Source organism: Thunnus albacares, chromosome 3, assembly GCF_914725855.1.
Source record: "Thunnus albacares chromosome 3, fThuAlb1.1, whole genome shotgun sequence".
NCBI classification, from domain to species: domain Eukaryota; kingdom Metazoa; phylum Chordata; class Actinopteri; order Scombriformes; family Scombridae; genus Thunnus; species Thunnus albacares.
The window spans coordinates 33950931-33968299 of record NC_058108.1 but is presented as its reverse complement, the minus strand read 5'-3'; the positions used below and the strand labels follow the sequence as shown (position 1 = coordinate 33968299).

The following is a 17369-nucleotide window of genomic DNA, read 5'->3' as shown; positions in this document are numbered from 1 at the left end:
AACACACAAAGAATTTGACTCCATATTTGAAACCATCTCCACAGCACGATACCAGTGGGGCTAGTTGAGAAAATGTGTTATTTTTTTGTAATCAGGGTAAACTGAGCCTTCAAAGCTTGGACGACTCTAAATCTCAGCCTGAGCAGGGCCTTTCTCTACTGAATGAGACACAAAAGCAGCTGTGCAGCAGTGTTGTGCATTTTAAGTGTTGTTTTATCCTTGATCTGAGATTTCGAGGACAGAAACTCTCTCAGATTTATGTTGAGTGCAGAACATGCTCACAGGAAATGCTCGTAACTTATCAAAGCATGCACATGGAAAACTACATAAGTAAAAAGTAACAAATAGACAACATTAACTCAAATACAACTAGCAGGGTATTTGCTTAACATCACAACCTTTGATATTAAAACTGATCAAATGGAATCAACACCTCTGAAACTCTCAACAGAAACTTAAGAGTTTCACAAACTTCATACTTTTTGAAGGGTTACTGTGTTGTAAGATAGTTCCCTTTATTTTGTCCAACCCATACTTACGCCAGCCAAAGCACGTATGAATGCCTGTGTGACATTGTTAAGTCTCCTGCTGGATTCCAGTCTCCTTCCTCTCTCTGGCCCCAGTACACAGCATGTTTGTAGTGGGAATAAAAGAGATTATTGGAGCATGATAATATGATGAGCAGGAATTTCACAAGTTTGAGGGGCCTCATCACTGCAGAGCGACACACACTTCTGACCATACTGCATTCTTTGAGGCTGTATGAGAGCACACAGCTGCATTCATTTTAACATACATGACAACTAAGTTTTGTTTTTATTCTTATTTTCTGTGAATGGCTTTAATTCTGTGAGTCCTGTGCTTTTATTATATTGTATTATATTGAGGATCAATCCCAATATATTAGTATTTTCTATGTTCTAATCACATTTGGCTGTTAGGATGATAATATTGGTCGCTTGTTCATTTGTTTGGATCTTTAATCCATCCAACACTTTGCTCCAAAGCAAGATATCTCAACAGCTGATTGGCTAGATTTCCATGTGATTTGGGCTGGATATTCATCCCTTCCAGGGGATGATTGCAAATAAAGGGCTGGATATACTTCAAATGGTTGTGAAAACAGGCACTGGATGCACACACGGTTCTGTTTGCACGGCCACGTGGATGTGGAAAGTATACTTTGGAGTTAATCTGGCTGAACCCCTGACTTTTTCTAAAGTACACTGTCACGTTAAAACTTCCCACTTCTCCCAGAACACTTTAGTCCAGACAAAATATCTTGAAAACTGTTTTCAGTGACCCCCTTACCATCCTCTAGTACCACCATCAGGTCTAATTTCCCACTTGTAAACAAGAAATATCAAAATCTATTTGGCATTGCTATGAAATTTACTGAACATATTCATGAACTTGATTATGAGACATTCATGACATGTAGAAGGCCTCCATCCTACCTATCAGAGCATCTTTTTTGTGGTGTTTCACAGGTTTAATGTTCTGCTGTTGGTTGAAAAAACATCTTAAACTTTAGTATTTTGTTATTGCTGAAGATGAAAAGCAAAATCTTTGCCAAAGCTTCCTTCCACAGCTGATTTGCTGACTCCTGTATCATATTAAATACTATAGTTTGCAAAACAAAATATTATAGAGCTGTTCTTCAAATATACAGTTCTGTGTAAATGTTTTAGGTACTTTAGATGTTCAGATTCTTATCAATAATGCAAGACCATCAGGGAGGTGCCTGATTTGTTCTGCAGCATGACAATGACTCCAAACATCCAGCCTGAGTCATAAAGAACTATCTTCAGCGACAACAAGAACAAGGAGTCCTGCAACAGGTGGTTTATCTCCCACAGAGTCCTGATCTAACCATCATGGAGTCAGTCTGGGATTAACATGAGGAGACAGCTGAGATGCCGAAATACACAGAAGAACTGTGGCGACTTCTCCAAGACGCAGGAACAACCGACCTGCCGAGTACCTGAAAAACTTGTTGCAGGTGTACCGAGGAGAACGGCTGTTGTTTTAAAGGCAAAGCTGCTCACAGCAAATATTGATTTGATTTAGTCTTCTGTTTACTGAACTTTGTATGAAGTAAAAACAATTCATGGCATTATTTTTTAAGGAATCCCTGCTTTACTTTTAGTGCCTGAAAGTTTTGCACAGAACTTTATTTAAATTGCTTTATTAATTTTAATGTAGGTTTACTGACGCCTTACTATGATATGTTAGTTATTCATGTTCCTCAGAAAATATAAACGTTTTACTTTAGATAACCTGAACTTTCCTCTAGCACCACCCTCTGGACAAAATGTCAACTTTACACACAATGGACCACTTCATCCTGAGAGGATAAACCCTTTACTGACTTTCTAGTAGTGCCCGAACCACTTCACTGAAATAAATGTATTTTGCGATATTCTGCTAAATAATTAACACAAAGCACCAAAAAATATAACTTCCCTGGTATGAGGCAACTGGTTAAATGAATGAGAATACTCAGAAAAAAGGACGGGGGTCATTGGACGTGAGAGAATTCAATGTGCTCAAAATGTGCACAAATACAAGCACTCAATAGAACGAAGAACACAGAAAAGGTTTTGTTTGTCCGACTTGAGTATTTTCAAGGACCTGCTTGGGAAACCTTCTTCCACTGTTTCTTGTGGATAAATAAATGAGAAAATATTTCACAATTTCAGAAATTTTAAGGAAATTATTACTGTTTAATTAAGAAAAATAAACATAAGAAGCAAGTTTTTCATGATTTTGGTTGTTTTATATCATTGATTCGTCATTTTGTGCATATTTCTTGCTTTTTAGACACTTTTTTTTTTATCAAATCTGGACATCTAACATTGCTGTAAACTAAAAACTTGCGTCTCATCTGTTAATCCTGTTAGCGTTTTTTGTGTGAGTGTTAAATTGAAAAGACATGCTGCTCATACTTCCTTAAAAATAGAAAGTGCTTGGATCTAGCAACCTACATCTCCACATTAATACACAAATGAAACAGTAAGAGTTTACGTCTGCACTAAGATGAGTCCATCTGCAGATTTGAAAACCAGAATCACAGCCCTCATTTTGATTCATCAACAGAACCTGCCCAAACATTGATTTAGTGATTAAATCGACAATTTAATAATGAAGAGGGTGTAATGGGTTTGTGTGTGTCAGCAGACTCAGAGTGTCAGAGTGGACAATGACTCAACTACACAGATGAAGGTCACCGGAGAAGGTCACCCTGAAGCAGCCATGACACCAGGCAGGATATTCTGCCTCAGAGGGGAGTGAATGAATGCTAAATGCTAATCCCTCCCTCTCCCTCTCTCCTCTTTGAGCTGCTCTTTTGGGGCACAGAGGGGGGAAAGACGGTACAGGGAAGCTGTTCAGTTCATTCATGCACTCACTGACTCGTGGTTGCAGCCAGTAGAAGATGGGACAGAGGAGGAGGAGGAAGAGGAGGAGGAGGGGGGGAAGTGTGGGCGGGATAGAGGGGAATAAAAGAGGGAAGTCCTAAATTGCAGTGGTTCAGCGGGGAAAAAGAAGGACGTCAGAGGTTTTGCACGTCATTGAGTCAGCAGACATGGGTCTTTTCACGCAGAGCGTGGTGACGTTACCGAGCTGCAGGGGTGGGGGAGGTGGGTGGGTGGGGGGGCAGGAGGAGTTGTCTCAGACTATGTATAGCAATGCTGAGATTTGTTGCATCAGGTCTCATCAGCAATTCAAAGAGGGGCTTCAAACCACGTGTTGTCTATGACTGAAAACCGGCATTTTTCATTGTATGTCACAGTGAAGAAAATTTAACTTCCATAATAATAATATTGTTGCTGTATTCAGCACATTTGCAATGATGGAGGGATGCTTAGTGTCTCACTGACCTTTCTCATATTTTTACATGATTCAACAGCAAAGCAGTGATACAATTCACTTATATAAATGTTCTTGTGAACATTCGACCACAGCGATATATATTGATGAAATGTATTTATACATGAGGAGGAGCATCAGCATCAGATTCAATGTAGTTTTGTCCACTTGTTTCCAAAGCTCTCATTTTGTTTTGTGGTGTAAAGCGGGCAGAAAATTATGAACTATTCCTGAATTAATATCCACTTCACTGGGGCTGCAACTAACAACTATTTTCTCGACTAATCGATTAGTTGTTTGGTTTATAAAATGTGGTGACCACTGTTTCTCAGAGCCCAGCGTGATGTCTTCAAATGTCTTGTTTTGTCCACAACTCAAAGATATTCAGTTTACTGTCATAGAAGACTAAAGAAACCAGAAAATATGCACATTTAAGAAGCTGGAATCAGAGAATTTGGACACTTGTTTCTTCATAAATGATTAATTTAATAGTTGGCAACTAATCGATTGATCAACTCGTTGCAGCTCTACACTTTGCTTTATTCTATAACAGAACTTGAGTAAGTCTGGGGTTTACATTCAATTACATGTTGATATATTTTGATTGTCTTATTGTTTTCTTGTTTGTTTCTAATATATGTGTCCAGGACTCCCTGGAAAGTAGCATTGATACTGTGTACTAAACTCTTAAAGTCTAACAAAAACATAATCGACACAAAAGTAGCAAGAAACTTTAGCACAGAGGAAAACGATTAAAACACTAATTGGAGATAAGACGATAGGTATGAACACTTCACCACCAACAACAAACGATGAATCAAAACTTCTACTGACTCTCAGTTCTGTCCTGGAGACGCAACGCTCTGCTAGTTTACTCATGAGCCTCCTAATCAGTCACCGATTTACACCTGGAATTCCACCTGAACATGTTTAAATAGCTGGAAGAACAGAAAAACAGCTTTGCACTGGTCCCCAATACTAATACTATAAACTAACACTAATACTATGAATTATATGTTATGTACGTCCCTTGTAAAGCCGTCTGCTTTGACAATTAGTATACAAGAAATGCTGCTGTCAATCTGTGCCTTCGGAGTAATAAAACCTACTGTAGTAACATTTTATTTAAATTTATTTTTTCTCCTACATCTTTGGTTTGTGACACGTTGTGCAAATGTTCATATCTTTGTTCAGTTTTTCACAGTTGATGAATAGTTGGTCCGTTTCTGTTATGTTGGACAAAAGGGTAAAGATTTTAAATTAATTATTATAAATTTATGTGAATGCTGGCAAATGTAGGTGTACGAACAAAATATTCAAAACACGATTATAGTTTGTATTAGGTATACAATTGAGAAACGGGGAAGAACTGAGAATCCCCTTTTGTTTGAGCACATTTTTCTAGCTTTTTGGGTTTTTTTGACAAAAAATGTATGACAAAGTTGTGTTTTAGTTCATTTCTGTTGGTTAACCTTTGGGTTCTGCATTAGACTGTATTTGTTTTCTATGTCTTTGAAGTTCTTATTAATGCTAAGTTGAGCTTTAATTTAAACATTGCTGGTCATCCTTGGGAGAGGAAATAGTTTGGAGTCTCAGTTCCCCTAAACTGGGGATATTACTTAAATTGACGGCTTGTTCAGGAATTAAACTCTGGACGTTTCACACCTTTAGTGAGAATCAGCAATATAACGCAGTTACCGAAAGAAGATCAGTTGTTTTTTCCCTCACTTCTTTCATCTCTTTTTTTTTAATCAAACATCACAAACTAGTGGGTTTGTAAGCATGAACCTACTCTGTGCAGTTTACCATTATCATATCAGACGTTTCCCTGTATGGAAATCTTCATTTTCAAGCATTGACGTGTTGGTATGCAAGTTGCCATGTGTGGCTTTGGGTGCCTTATAGAAGGCATCTTGACATTAATTTTTTGTGGGAGGGGAGGGTGTTGCAGGACATAATAAAGTCAGTCACGAGCCTGTTTCTCCAACTGTAGTATGTGTGGAGCTGTGAAGAGCTGGTTGGATATTCCGGCTTGTATCAGTTGCCCTTCAGCCTATAGCTGATGCTGAGCGTGATGCAGCAGGAAGAGGTGTGATGACATCACCGTGTGGCTGCTCTGCCCCTCTGCACGTCCACTCCTGGCTGCCGTGGCAACGTGTGAGACGTGCCGGGGCCTGGGGAAGTCTCTGCCTCCCTCGCTGTGCTGCTGCTGCTGCTACTGGGAGGAGCAAGGCAGGTTATCATGCAGATGCAGCTTCCTCCTTCAACGCACAGCCCCCCTCCTCCTCCTCCTCTCGCTCTTCCTGACTACCCTGCTGCTGTAGGAGAAGACCCCCCCCTCTCCCCTCCCCTCCAACAATCGACCCCTCCCCTTCTTCCTCTCCTTCACATCCCCGGCTCAACCAATCAGAGCGCTCGGTGGGGGCAGGGCATAGCAAAACCACCATTCCAGTGCAGAGCTGCTGCATCTCCCCAGAGCTAACAGGGAGCTAGCAGCTCAGAGGGAGGAGACACGGTCAAACCCAGCCTCTGTGTGTGTTTGTGTGTTTAAGTGTGTGTGTGTGTGTGAGGCTGTGAGTGTGTGCCTGTCGCAGACTAACAGGCACGGCCACTGCTGCACTCTTGTTTCAGACTTTTTTTCCTTTTTAACCTTGCCTTGCCACGGTGTTCAGCTCAGGCCTGCTTCTTCCTCTACTGCAGGATAAAGAGGGATCAGCGTGGGGGGACAGGAGAGAACGTACGGCAGCCTTCCTTTCCCTCCTTCTTTACTATCTAACCACCTCGTAGTCGCTGACAGCTCCTGGCGGACGTGCAGGCAGGATGATAGCAGCTCAGCTTCTGGCCTACTACTTCACTGAGTTGAAGGATGATCAACTCAAAAAGGTGAGTGAAAACAGCTTAAAACTGCTACAGAAGTCCCTTTGTGTTGGAGATTTGTGTAATGTGACAGTAGCCTAGTGGCCATATTAATGGTAGGTGCAAGTCAGCGTTGAGTCTGTGGGGCGTATCAGGCTGGGAAAGAAGGATGCACCATTTGGGAAGTAGAGGAGGAGGAGGAAGAGGCCATGATGAACTCAAATTTGGATTTGATTATGTTGCACTTCGCTCAGGGTTTAGCAGTGCTGGGCATGGATGTCCTTGAGAAGGGCTGTGGCCAGTGATGGTGGTGATGTGGTGCAGACGGACCCTCGTTATCGAGTGTTTCCGGAGCGTCGGTTGCCAGGGCATCTGAAGCAGACAGGTGTCTGTGAGAGGCTGTTGGAGGAAAGTCGTGAGATCTGCGATTCTCCCTCCCTCCCTTACTGCTTTTTCATCTCATTCCTTCTTACTCTCTTTCACTATTTTTTCTTTCCTGTTTCATCTCTCCTCTGTTTACACTCTTCTTCTCTCATTACCTCTGGCAAAGATGATTAAACTCGTTAGCGGACCAGTGCCATCAGTGAAATCTGAGTTGGGTTGCAGCCATCCAGAGAAACTGACCTTGTGTTCAGTGCGAATTAGCCACTGGATAGAATGACAGACCGGCAAGTTGTTCCCGGAGGGGGCGGCAGTAGAGATGGAAGGGCTTTTTGCGGCTGACGGGATTGGGAGATTCATGATGTCATGCATGATGTCACAGTGCAGTGGATGCACGTGCCTCTGGTGAAGTAGGCTACTGGAACAGTCTCTACAGGGGGTAAAAACCTTCCTTGAAAGGATGAAAGTTAACCAACCATATGACTAAATTCCATAATAAGTAATGTGGTAATACAGCAGGAAGTGTCAATCTCTTCACCATCAGTCTTTACAAACTCATGTTGAGCAGCTCACACGTACAGAAATTAAATTAAAATTTGTGGAGATTCAAGAGTTTCCAAATAAAACAAATATAGCAGGCTAAATTTAAAGGGAATGTACACACAATGATGCTTGACATCAATAGGAAATTTCCATTTACTGTAATGGTGCAGCCATAAATAACAGGGTGTCTTGGTGTCATTACATAGCTTCAATTAAATGTTGGAAGAAGCAGAGACAGAATATATGTGAGGCTGTTTTTTTTTAATGAATTAGCTAGAGTAAAAATGTTTAATTTAATTAAACAGATCAGCAAACGATTGAACTCTAATAACACACAGCTCCCAAAAGGTTGACAGTGAAGCACAGGAATAGAAAGAAGGAGTGATCCGTCTCCTGTTATTTCTTGTAAATCATGTCATACTGTATTCAACTCTCTGCAATGTTACACAGAGGATAAAAATAGTAAACCCACACAGGGAAGCATGATGACCGTCACATGTGTGGATTGTGTCTCATGGCACAGAATAGATTTCTGAATGGTGGTGAGCCCAGTGGCATGCGCTGTGATTATGTAACAATAACAGTGAATATACAGTGCAAATCCCCCCCTAACATCACTCCATTAACTGTAATACAACAATTAAACTGCACAATGTAGCCTCTTTTCACAAATTGATTATTATATTGCTGAACTGATTGATAGAGCCTCAAGTGTCTCCACTTTGTGTTGATCTACAGCAGTTTTGTGTCATGTTGATGTGTTTCTACAACTGTGTCATGGTTTGGGGGGTTAATGGTGCCACAATATGTGGCACTTTCCGTTAAGTGAATCAATCTATTGATTTTTTTTCACTACCACTCAGCCTCAGTATCCAATCTCCCAGCATGCCTCTCATGCAAACAGTAAAGCAAGTGGTAATACAATCTGATGTGTCCTGAAATAGGACAATAATTGATGAGATGGAGGCAAACAAAAACAATCTCAAGTTGATTATATTCTATATGAGCATTTTATTGTATTTAAACCATGGGGACATACTGAAGGAGGAAAGGTAGGCAGTGTTTCAATGTTCATCCATTGTTCTTCAGTTAAGTTAAAGGAAGGAAGGTCTCCATAGATTTTACACATCAAAGTCTGTTTCCAGCTGTGGGGGAGTACTATTGCATATGTGAAAAAGGTTGTACAAAGACGTTTGTGGCTCCAGGGGGAGCTGTGTGAAATCTGATCAATTGGTTGTTGGGGCTGAAGACTACAATTTTGAAAAAATGAATCAAATCAGGAGGTATGGAGGAGTCTGCTTAAGGTTAGCAGCTCCAGGCTACGATAGCTGCTACTAGCACAACACACCCAGATCTATACAGCTGAGTGAATGGTGTTGAGTTGCATTGTGGGTAATGTAGGCAGCAGGTTTTTGACAAGATTGAAGAATGAATGGAATAACTAAGACGATGTGTCTGGTTCTACTGCATCGATTTTTGATCTGTCCATCATGAGTCTGACAGTGTCATAAGAGTTTAAGTCAGTTTGTAGTCAGTTTAGTTCGGTTAGTTTCACCAGCAAGTTAACCTCAGGTTGCTCCACTATAATACAACTTGATTTATAATCTGTGGTTAAACTACCTGTTGCTGTTTGTTAAAATTGTTACTTTTACTTCTCTCCATTAAATTCCACACCATGGAAATTCCTAAAACGCATAATTTTCTTAGATTTGATCCTCAAATCTGTTAACAGGCTGTGAAGAGCTACCAAAAGTTTGTACATTTTCTGCTATTTCAATAATTTGTCATGTTTTTATCGCTCCCTAACACTCTGTGTGTCCTGTGCCTGCTCCTCAGATCGATAAGTACCTGTACTCCATGCGTTTCTCCGATGAGACGCTTAAGGACATCATGAACCGGTTCCGCAAGGATATGGAGCTCGGGCTCGGCCACGACACCAGCGTCACCGCCACGGTCAAGATGCTTCCTACCTTCGTCAGGTCCATCCCTGATGGATCAGGTAGAGTGAGCGTGAAGAGTATCAGGGCCAACGCAGATCATTATGCTAAATTAACATGTTTGTTTAAAAAATGTCCTCCCTGATTTTGGTTAAATGTCCAACAGAGCCCCAAACTTTTTTTTTCCAGTTGCTTTTGATGACAGTTTGAACTGCAGGAGTTTGCAGGTGTTTAATGATCTATTTTAACGTCTTTTCATGCATGTTCACAGTTGAGTTTCAAATCATTTTCAGTGGTGGGCTGAGGGGAAAATAAGGTATTTTGGGGACACTTTAACAAAATCAGGGAGATCATCTTTAACATTTTGTGCAGCTTAAAGAAAAGTTGACAACTTGGTGTGAAAAGAACTTAATTATAGCTGCTAACTCCCTTTACACTATAGGTATTGTTTGGGCATCCTCCTCTATTTGCAAAATTCAGCTTGAAGTTAAATATTAGTTAAATATTGAATTATCTGCCACTGATCCAACTCTGGGTCAGGGTTAGGGTTAGGGTTCATGGCAGAATTAGCCCATTGAGTCAGCAAATAATAGCTAGAAAGTACAAAAAAATAAATATATATGTGATATATAAAAAATAGTGGAAGCTGTACAAGTTGACAAGATCATATAACAGAAATAAATAAGTGTCAAAAATATATTAAACAACTTGCATCAACAAAACTAAATTTCCACCATATAAAAAAAACAGTTTCACATCCTAAAAGTCCTCATGAGGTTTTTAATCACCAGCTCATGATGCAGCAAACTGCTAAAATCTAATTGTACGCATTGTATACAACCAACACCGACAAATGAGGAATGTCACTGTTTTTGTAAAAGAAGCAACATCATGAGGATGACAAATTGAATCAGATTACAGCAAAGTCATCCCGCTCAGACATAACATGATAACAGTGTTGTTGTTTAACTACGGTACAGTGTCATGTTATGTGTGTGTGTGTGTGTACAGTCTACCTATAATGTTAGCGTGTTAAAGCACAGCCTGATGTACCCTGTTTCTATCTGTCTAAAAAAATGTGCTGATGTGTTAAAATCGTCAGGGCCTGTTCTGTGACATAAGCCTCTTTGTGATTGTGCTCTGGATTTGGACTCAGTAGATCAGTATTGTTTTAGCCCCCCCGGGCCAAACAGTTCAAACAGGCTGATCACACACTGGGTTCATCTCATAACATCACACAGCCGCTGTCAGATGGAAAAGTCTTAATCTCAGTTTTATTGTTCCTGAATTTAATTTAATGGCAGACAATTTAATGACCGCCTGAGCTTAGGAAAGCCTTTAAAAACCATTTGCAAAACACGACGTTGATAATTATTAGTCTGAGGATTGGATTATCAACGTTTGTCTGACAGAATAACATATTACATCAATGATGACTATGCCTTGTTTATTTTTGGATGAAATTAAGATTAGTAAAGTGGATGTAAAAGAAGATAGATTTCTATTATTCCTGTAGAAAAATATTTATATGGCTGCGTTACAGTATAGTCTCACTTAAAAAGAACAAATAAAACAAAACATACAACATTACATACAACATATAACCATAAAGTAAAACATTTTAGGGGTAAGTTAATAATAAATAAGATTAGACCCCCAAATACATTAGATTTACACTCACCGATCACTTTATTAGGAACACCTGTGTAATCTAATGCAATCCAACACAACAGCTCTGCCATAAATTCTACCTTTACGAAGCTTATACGTTTCCAGTTTTTGTTGACATTGTCAGAAAGGTGATAATTCTACTTTATGTTTATTAATGAGGTCGTAGTGAATGGTGGTGGTGTGCTGGAGCGCATTATATTGAATGGTGTTCCTAATATTTTGTCCACCTCATTTACATATGAGGTCCGCGGCCTCAGTGCCGGCGGGGAGCGTCATATCGCTCCTCAGGATGATGTCGGGAGCTCACCCGGTGGCTGCTGCACATGCACTGCTTCAGCTGCATCCGAACCAGGAACAAACTGCACGAGCTCGCAGAGAGAAAAAACAGCTCTCCAGGCGCTGGGAGCCATTGAGGCAGAGCGAACCGTTAAAGCACTCCAAATAACAATCACAGCATTTATAACATTTTTTTACTCATACGTAGTTTACCCGTGTCATGTGATATGCTGCCTCAGCACACTTAAACCACAAATATTACTGGGATCACTACAGAAAATTGCAGATGAACATTTGATATCCAAGAATTCAAATTATAGACACTAATACTGACTATCCTTGTAACAAACTGGCCATACACGGTTGGTCCAGCCATATACTAGCTTTTGACCTAGTTTTGTATTCTATCTGAAACGTCTGACTCAATGTTGTGAGTATGCAGCTACAGTAATATATTCTTTGTGATTTCAACACACAAACTGTCCTCAAAGAAACAAACCAACCACTTCAACTGAACAGCTCGTAACACTCACACTGGACAAAGTCAAGAGATTCACCACCTCCTCAAACCAGGCCTGTATGCTGCTGCCCTGCATGACTTGTCCTTGTTAGTAAACAGTGCCTGCACTGTACACAGAAATAACATCAAGTGCATGTCGTACAGACCGAGGCCCGAACAAGGCCAGCGGAGGGGGGCAGGCCACTCTGCCCAACTCTCACATTATAAATAGCCTCAGGTGGCGACTGAGTTTGGGGGGCGAACAAGCAAAGGTCAGAGTTGAAACCGTGGCGACAGTTAAACCCTATAATCATTTGAAAAACAGATGAGCAGGGGCAAACACGATGGGCAATGAGAATAAAAAATAACTTCTCCTTCTCTGTAATCTGTATTTTCAGAAATCTAATTCCTCAGACTTTCTGTGTGTCTCAGTAGAAAAAAAGAGTAAAGGAAGTCATGGCTAAGCTCTAATAATGTCAGTTCACAAAGTAATCTTTAGTGTGTAATGAGATTAAACTATTAATAAAAAGCTAATAAAAGATAAAAATGCAGAAAGAACAGCTCATCCAAATTTCCCATTATAGCCTCACAAATCCAGCTTAAATATCAGTTCAGCTCTGAGGTTTTACCCTGAACAACATTCGTTATGCCATTATGACTGAATGATGAGTTCTGTCCACTACATGCGTGCACGACTTCCTGTGAATCTCTCAGTCGTGGGTGTGAAATTTGAGTCCTGCATGGGAGCGGCAGACTCCGCCAGTAACAATGAAAATAACTGTAGTATTATAGAAGCAAGTAAAGATACAGTGAATGGCTATCGCTGAAAAAAAAAAATCAGTAAAAGAAAAAAAAAAAAGAAAAATTAGCCTAACTTAAGATCCACTTATTTGTATTTTTTTGGAGCTTTCAACCACATCTGTTTCAGTACGTATGAAACTTTGGTCACGTGATAACAGTGAAGATTCATAAGATGTGGCTGAAAGTCCAGAACAAGCTAGTAAATTGGGGTTTTTTTTGTCATCTACTGCTTTCAAGCAATCAAGCAAGGTACAAAAACTGCTAAGCCTATAGACAGAAAATAATTATATATTTTTTTCTTGGCTGGGAGCAATGACTTCCTGAAGTATCTGCTGGTTGCCCGTTGTCCTTTTTACACTTCTGTTTGTGTATGAATCACACAAACGAGATATGACATGTTAGATCGTGAGCTTTTGTTGTTTTTGGATAGAGCCAGGCTAGCTGTCTTCCCTCTGCCTCCAGTCTTTGTGCTAAGCTAAGCTAAGCTAACCATCTGCTGGCTGTAGATTCATATTTATAAAACAGATGTGAGGGTGGTATCGCTTTTCTCATCTAACTCTTGGCAAGAGAGTGAATCCCCCCCCTACACACACATTCTCAGTTTCAATGAAACCACAGCAATAAATACTGAAAATTCAACATGTATATAAATGGAGAAGTAGCATTACAGCTTACATATACAGCGCTAGCGCTGAGATTATAGAGGGGCCGAGGCTTTAAAATGGACACATGCTCTGCAGCAAATCAGTAACACTTCTATATGTCAAAGCCTGGTCACAGCTCATTCCACTCAGGTCAAGAGGATAAATAGCGTAATGCAGCAAACACTACAGTCACGGTGGCAATACATGAACAACATTGTTATGTTAGGAGGCGGGATGTCTCAGTAGCTTTTTTTTTGTAACTTGAAAGGTCACAGAGTTGATCCCAGTACCAGTAAACGCACATTCACAGACTATCATGTGTTCTGTTGCAGTGTCCTTTTGCAAGACATTAATCCTTGTCTATTTTTTCATTGTAAGTCGCTCTGGATGAGTGTTAAATTAATCAATCGGATCCATGTTTGTGAAATAAAAGAGCTACTACACTATTTGACTGCCAGAAAGAAATACAGTACAGGCAACGTGTTGTTTGTTCATTTTAGAATAACAAAATGAAACCAACTCCGTATCTGATGTTACGAGAAAGCTTCTCTCTACGGAGGATCGTTTTACGTCTGCGGTGACACTCTACCTCAGCACCTGGCTGGCGGCTCGTCTCGCATAATAGGGCTTTGTGGAAAACTAGCTTAAGTGCATCTTAAAATAAGGTTGTTTTGTTCGTGGGCGCTTTCTTTTTTCATCCCTTTTGTCTCTGAAGGTTTCACATTGTGGTTGTTTCTATTATGAACTTCAATCATTAGGTTTGTTATTTGTGTGTTTTACTACACACCTGTCAGAGATCTGGATTCTAAAGACAGACCGCCATGATCTGCATCTCAGTGATGGCATGTCACAGTAATGGAAAAGTATTCAGATCCTTTACTTAAGTAAAAGTACCAGTACAGCAATGTGAAAATACTCCATTAAAACTAACTAAAGGTACAGTATTGCAGTAAAAGTAGTGGTTTGGTCCCTCTGACTGATATATTATTATATATGACATCATTGGATTATTAATAGTGAAGCATCAGTGTTAGAGCAGCATGTTACTGTTGTAGCTGCTGGAGGTGGAGCTAGTTTCAACTACTTTATATACAGTTAGCTAGTTTAGTCCAGTGCTTCCCAACCTAGGGGTCGGGCCCCTCCAAAGGGTCACCAGATAAGTCTGAGGGGTCGTGAGATGATTAATGTGAGAGGAAAGAAGAAAAAACAAAGTTCTGATACACAAATCTGTTTTCAGTTTTTTGGACTTTTTCTCTAATCTTTGATTTTTGCTGAAATATTGGATCATTTGAACATTTATTGAAATGAAAGCATGTGAGAAGTTTAGAGGGAAAAATCACTATTTGGTGGAGCTGTTAACAACTCATAGACATGTGAAATGTGATCCCGACTACACACTGCTTTCTCTAAGACGTCAAAAGTCAAAAAGGTTGAAAACCACTGGTTTCATCTTTAACAATGACAACATTTACACGCACAAAATATTCCGGTTTTTGTCCTTATTCCGAAAAAGACAATATTCCTACTAAGCTGCTTACATGGCTAATGAATGAATATTCCACTAATATTCCTGTTTACATGCAGAGGGTTTTCAGGGTTTCCTTCTGCTCCAGTGTAAATGGGAATCTCAAGATTTCTGCAGGCAGTGAAGTAAACCAGCAAGGTGAAAAACATTAGCAAGCTGCTACCTGATATTTATAAGTGATATTGATATGAATGATACTATAAATCTAACCATGATGTTTACTTCACTGCTGAGTGTTTTTGGTGGTGTTTTGGAGTCGTTACTGTCAGTCCATGGCTGTGTGTCAGGATGATAACCAATCCCCTCTGTCCCCGTCGTGGAGAAGGCGCGCTCTGCTTGCCAGCCCACCTTGAACAGCTGCTCCTGCTCCTAAAACCAGAATAATATTGGCATATCCCACGTCTTAGTCAGGAAATGCTACATTCGTAATAAGGCCTAATTCAGAGTATCCAAACAGAATATACTGTTTACATGACCCGTATCAAATTCAGAATATTAACATATTGGAAATAATAGTGGAATATTAGTGTGCACAGTAAATTTTAGAGCCCAACGACAAGCAGAGTGAAACGTGTTGCCCATGCTGATGTTAATAAAAGATCTTTGATCATAACATTTGATGGGTTGGAAGGGAAATCACCACCTCAAACATTTAAAGTTTATTATTGACATTCATCTTTTTGCGATCAGTTTACATATTGAGATTTAATCACAATTATATAGGGATAGGTTAAAAGTTGAAGCCACAGAGAGAGCAAATGAGCCGTATCTCAAGTACAACAGCGTACGTTAACCAAAAGAATTCATGTCGATTGCTCTGCGGTGTACTCTGTATGTGAAGCTCCTTTTTCTTTTGTCTAGCTTGGAAATGACGACGGCCTCTGGGAGCAGTAGCAAAGCCTCCAGTTTTAGTAGGATATTAAAAATGAATACATTCACATCAGAACTGGGCCAAGCATTTCTGGAGCTGTACGGAGACGTAACGCGAAATAAAAACCGAACAAAACATCACAATTTCATTCCAATCAAGTGAAAACTTTCCCTGGAGTGAGAGACTTAATTTAGCACAGTAAACCATCTAAAAACCAATTAGATAAAAATTACACTGTCATGCAACCAAACAATCACTTTATTAGCTCCCTAAAAGTTACAGATTCTAAATTAATAGTGCTTGCTGGGGGCCTTAAGGTCACTTAGTTAGTTACCCTATATGTTAGGCTGTTTCTGCCCCATATTTAGAGTAATCTGGGACATTTTGTTTGAAATTGTGATTAAATCTATATCTTGCTTGGGGAAAATCATTTGGCACACAGGAAATACAGCACTTGGTTTGTTTTGAAAACATGTAAAAGGAATGTAGGAGAGGGAAGGAGACACCACAGTACTTCTTACATCGTTTGATAGATTAATAATCTCTGGGAAGTGCAAGTAAAGAGATCAAAAAAACAAGAATCTTGCAAATTAACATGTTTAAATCTCTAATGTTTGATTCTCATTCTGACAGAAAAGGGAGACTTCATAGCTCTGGACCTTGGGGGGTCAAACTTTCGGATCCTGCGTGTGAAGGTGACGCAGGACAAGAAGCAGCCGGTCCAAATGGAGAGCCAGGTCTATGACACCCCTGATGACATCATTCACGGGAGCGGGACGCAGGTAAACGAAAATGTGTTTAAATGTCGCTTAGTCAAATATATGTAAACGTGTTGAGTTTTAATAGATTCAAGAAGCAGCTTATCATTTCTGCTGTACGTCTTGTCTATTTTCCCATTAAGCTTTCAGATAAAGCAGCACTTCTCAAAAACAAGCTAACACAAAGCGCCTCACAGACATGAAAAGAGAAAATACACAATGCAATTTCTGTCAGACATATTCTATAGAAAATGCAATAAACTGCAGTAGAAACTCCTTGTGACTTCCTAATCAGACCTGAATCATATTTTCTTAAAAACGTCTGGATGTTGCGACAAAATGCTACGTGACCCAGGTCAGACATTCAGTTGTTTCCACTGCAGAATAGTTGTAATGTTTGTGTCTGCCCTCAGTACAGAGCCCAGTAGCATATAAAGTTGGGTTGAGGATCAGTTAGTGTAAAATGACCTTCTTAATAGTGCTCAGGGTAATGAGAGTGACGTCAGAAGCTACGCTGACCTACGCTGAACTTGGAGAGAACAGCTGGCAGTCGTATAGTAACATGATAACCAAAACATGAGTGACTGTCTGAGGCTGTGTAAATTGGTTCAGAGCATGACTTACTCAGACAGAGCACAGACAGATGCTGTTTAATGAAATGTCAAGGGGGACAGCTGGCCAAAAAAACGTAACGTGATATATGAATAGGTTTGTTAACAACGAGGTTTGTTTTACTG

The 17369-nt window shown here is 40.0% G+C and overlaps 1 protein-coding gene across 2 annotated transcripts in view; it reads left to right on the top strand.

Annotated features, from left to right (window-relative positions):
* Positions 1–6271: 6271 nt before the first annotated feature.
* LOC122972885 (hexokinase-1-like) overlaps positions 6272–17369 on the top strand; it is a 24444-nt gene continuing 13346 nt past the window's right edge. Inside the window, exons 1-3 of one of the 2 annotated variants that reach the window (XM_044340285.1) lie at positions 6272–6753; positions 9487–9649; positions 16508–16656. In XM_044340285.1, the coding sequence (XP_044196220.1) occupies positions 6691–6753; positions 9487–9649; positions 16508–16656 (375 nt within the window). In that variant the 5' untranslated portion in view covers positions 6272–6690. The remainder of the gene's footprint in view (positions 6754–9486; positions 9650–16507; positions 16657–17369) is intronic. The other variant, XM_044340290.1, reaches the window with a different exon arrangement.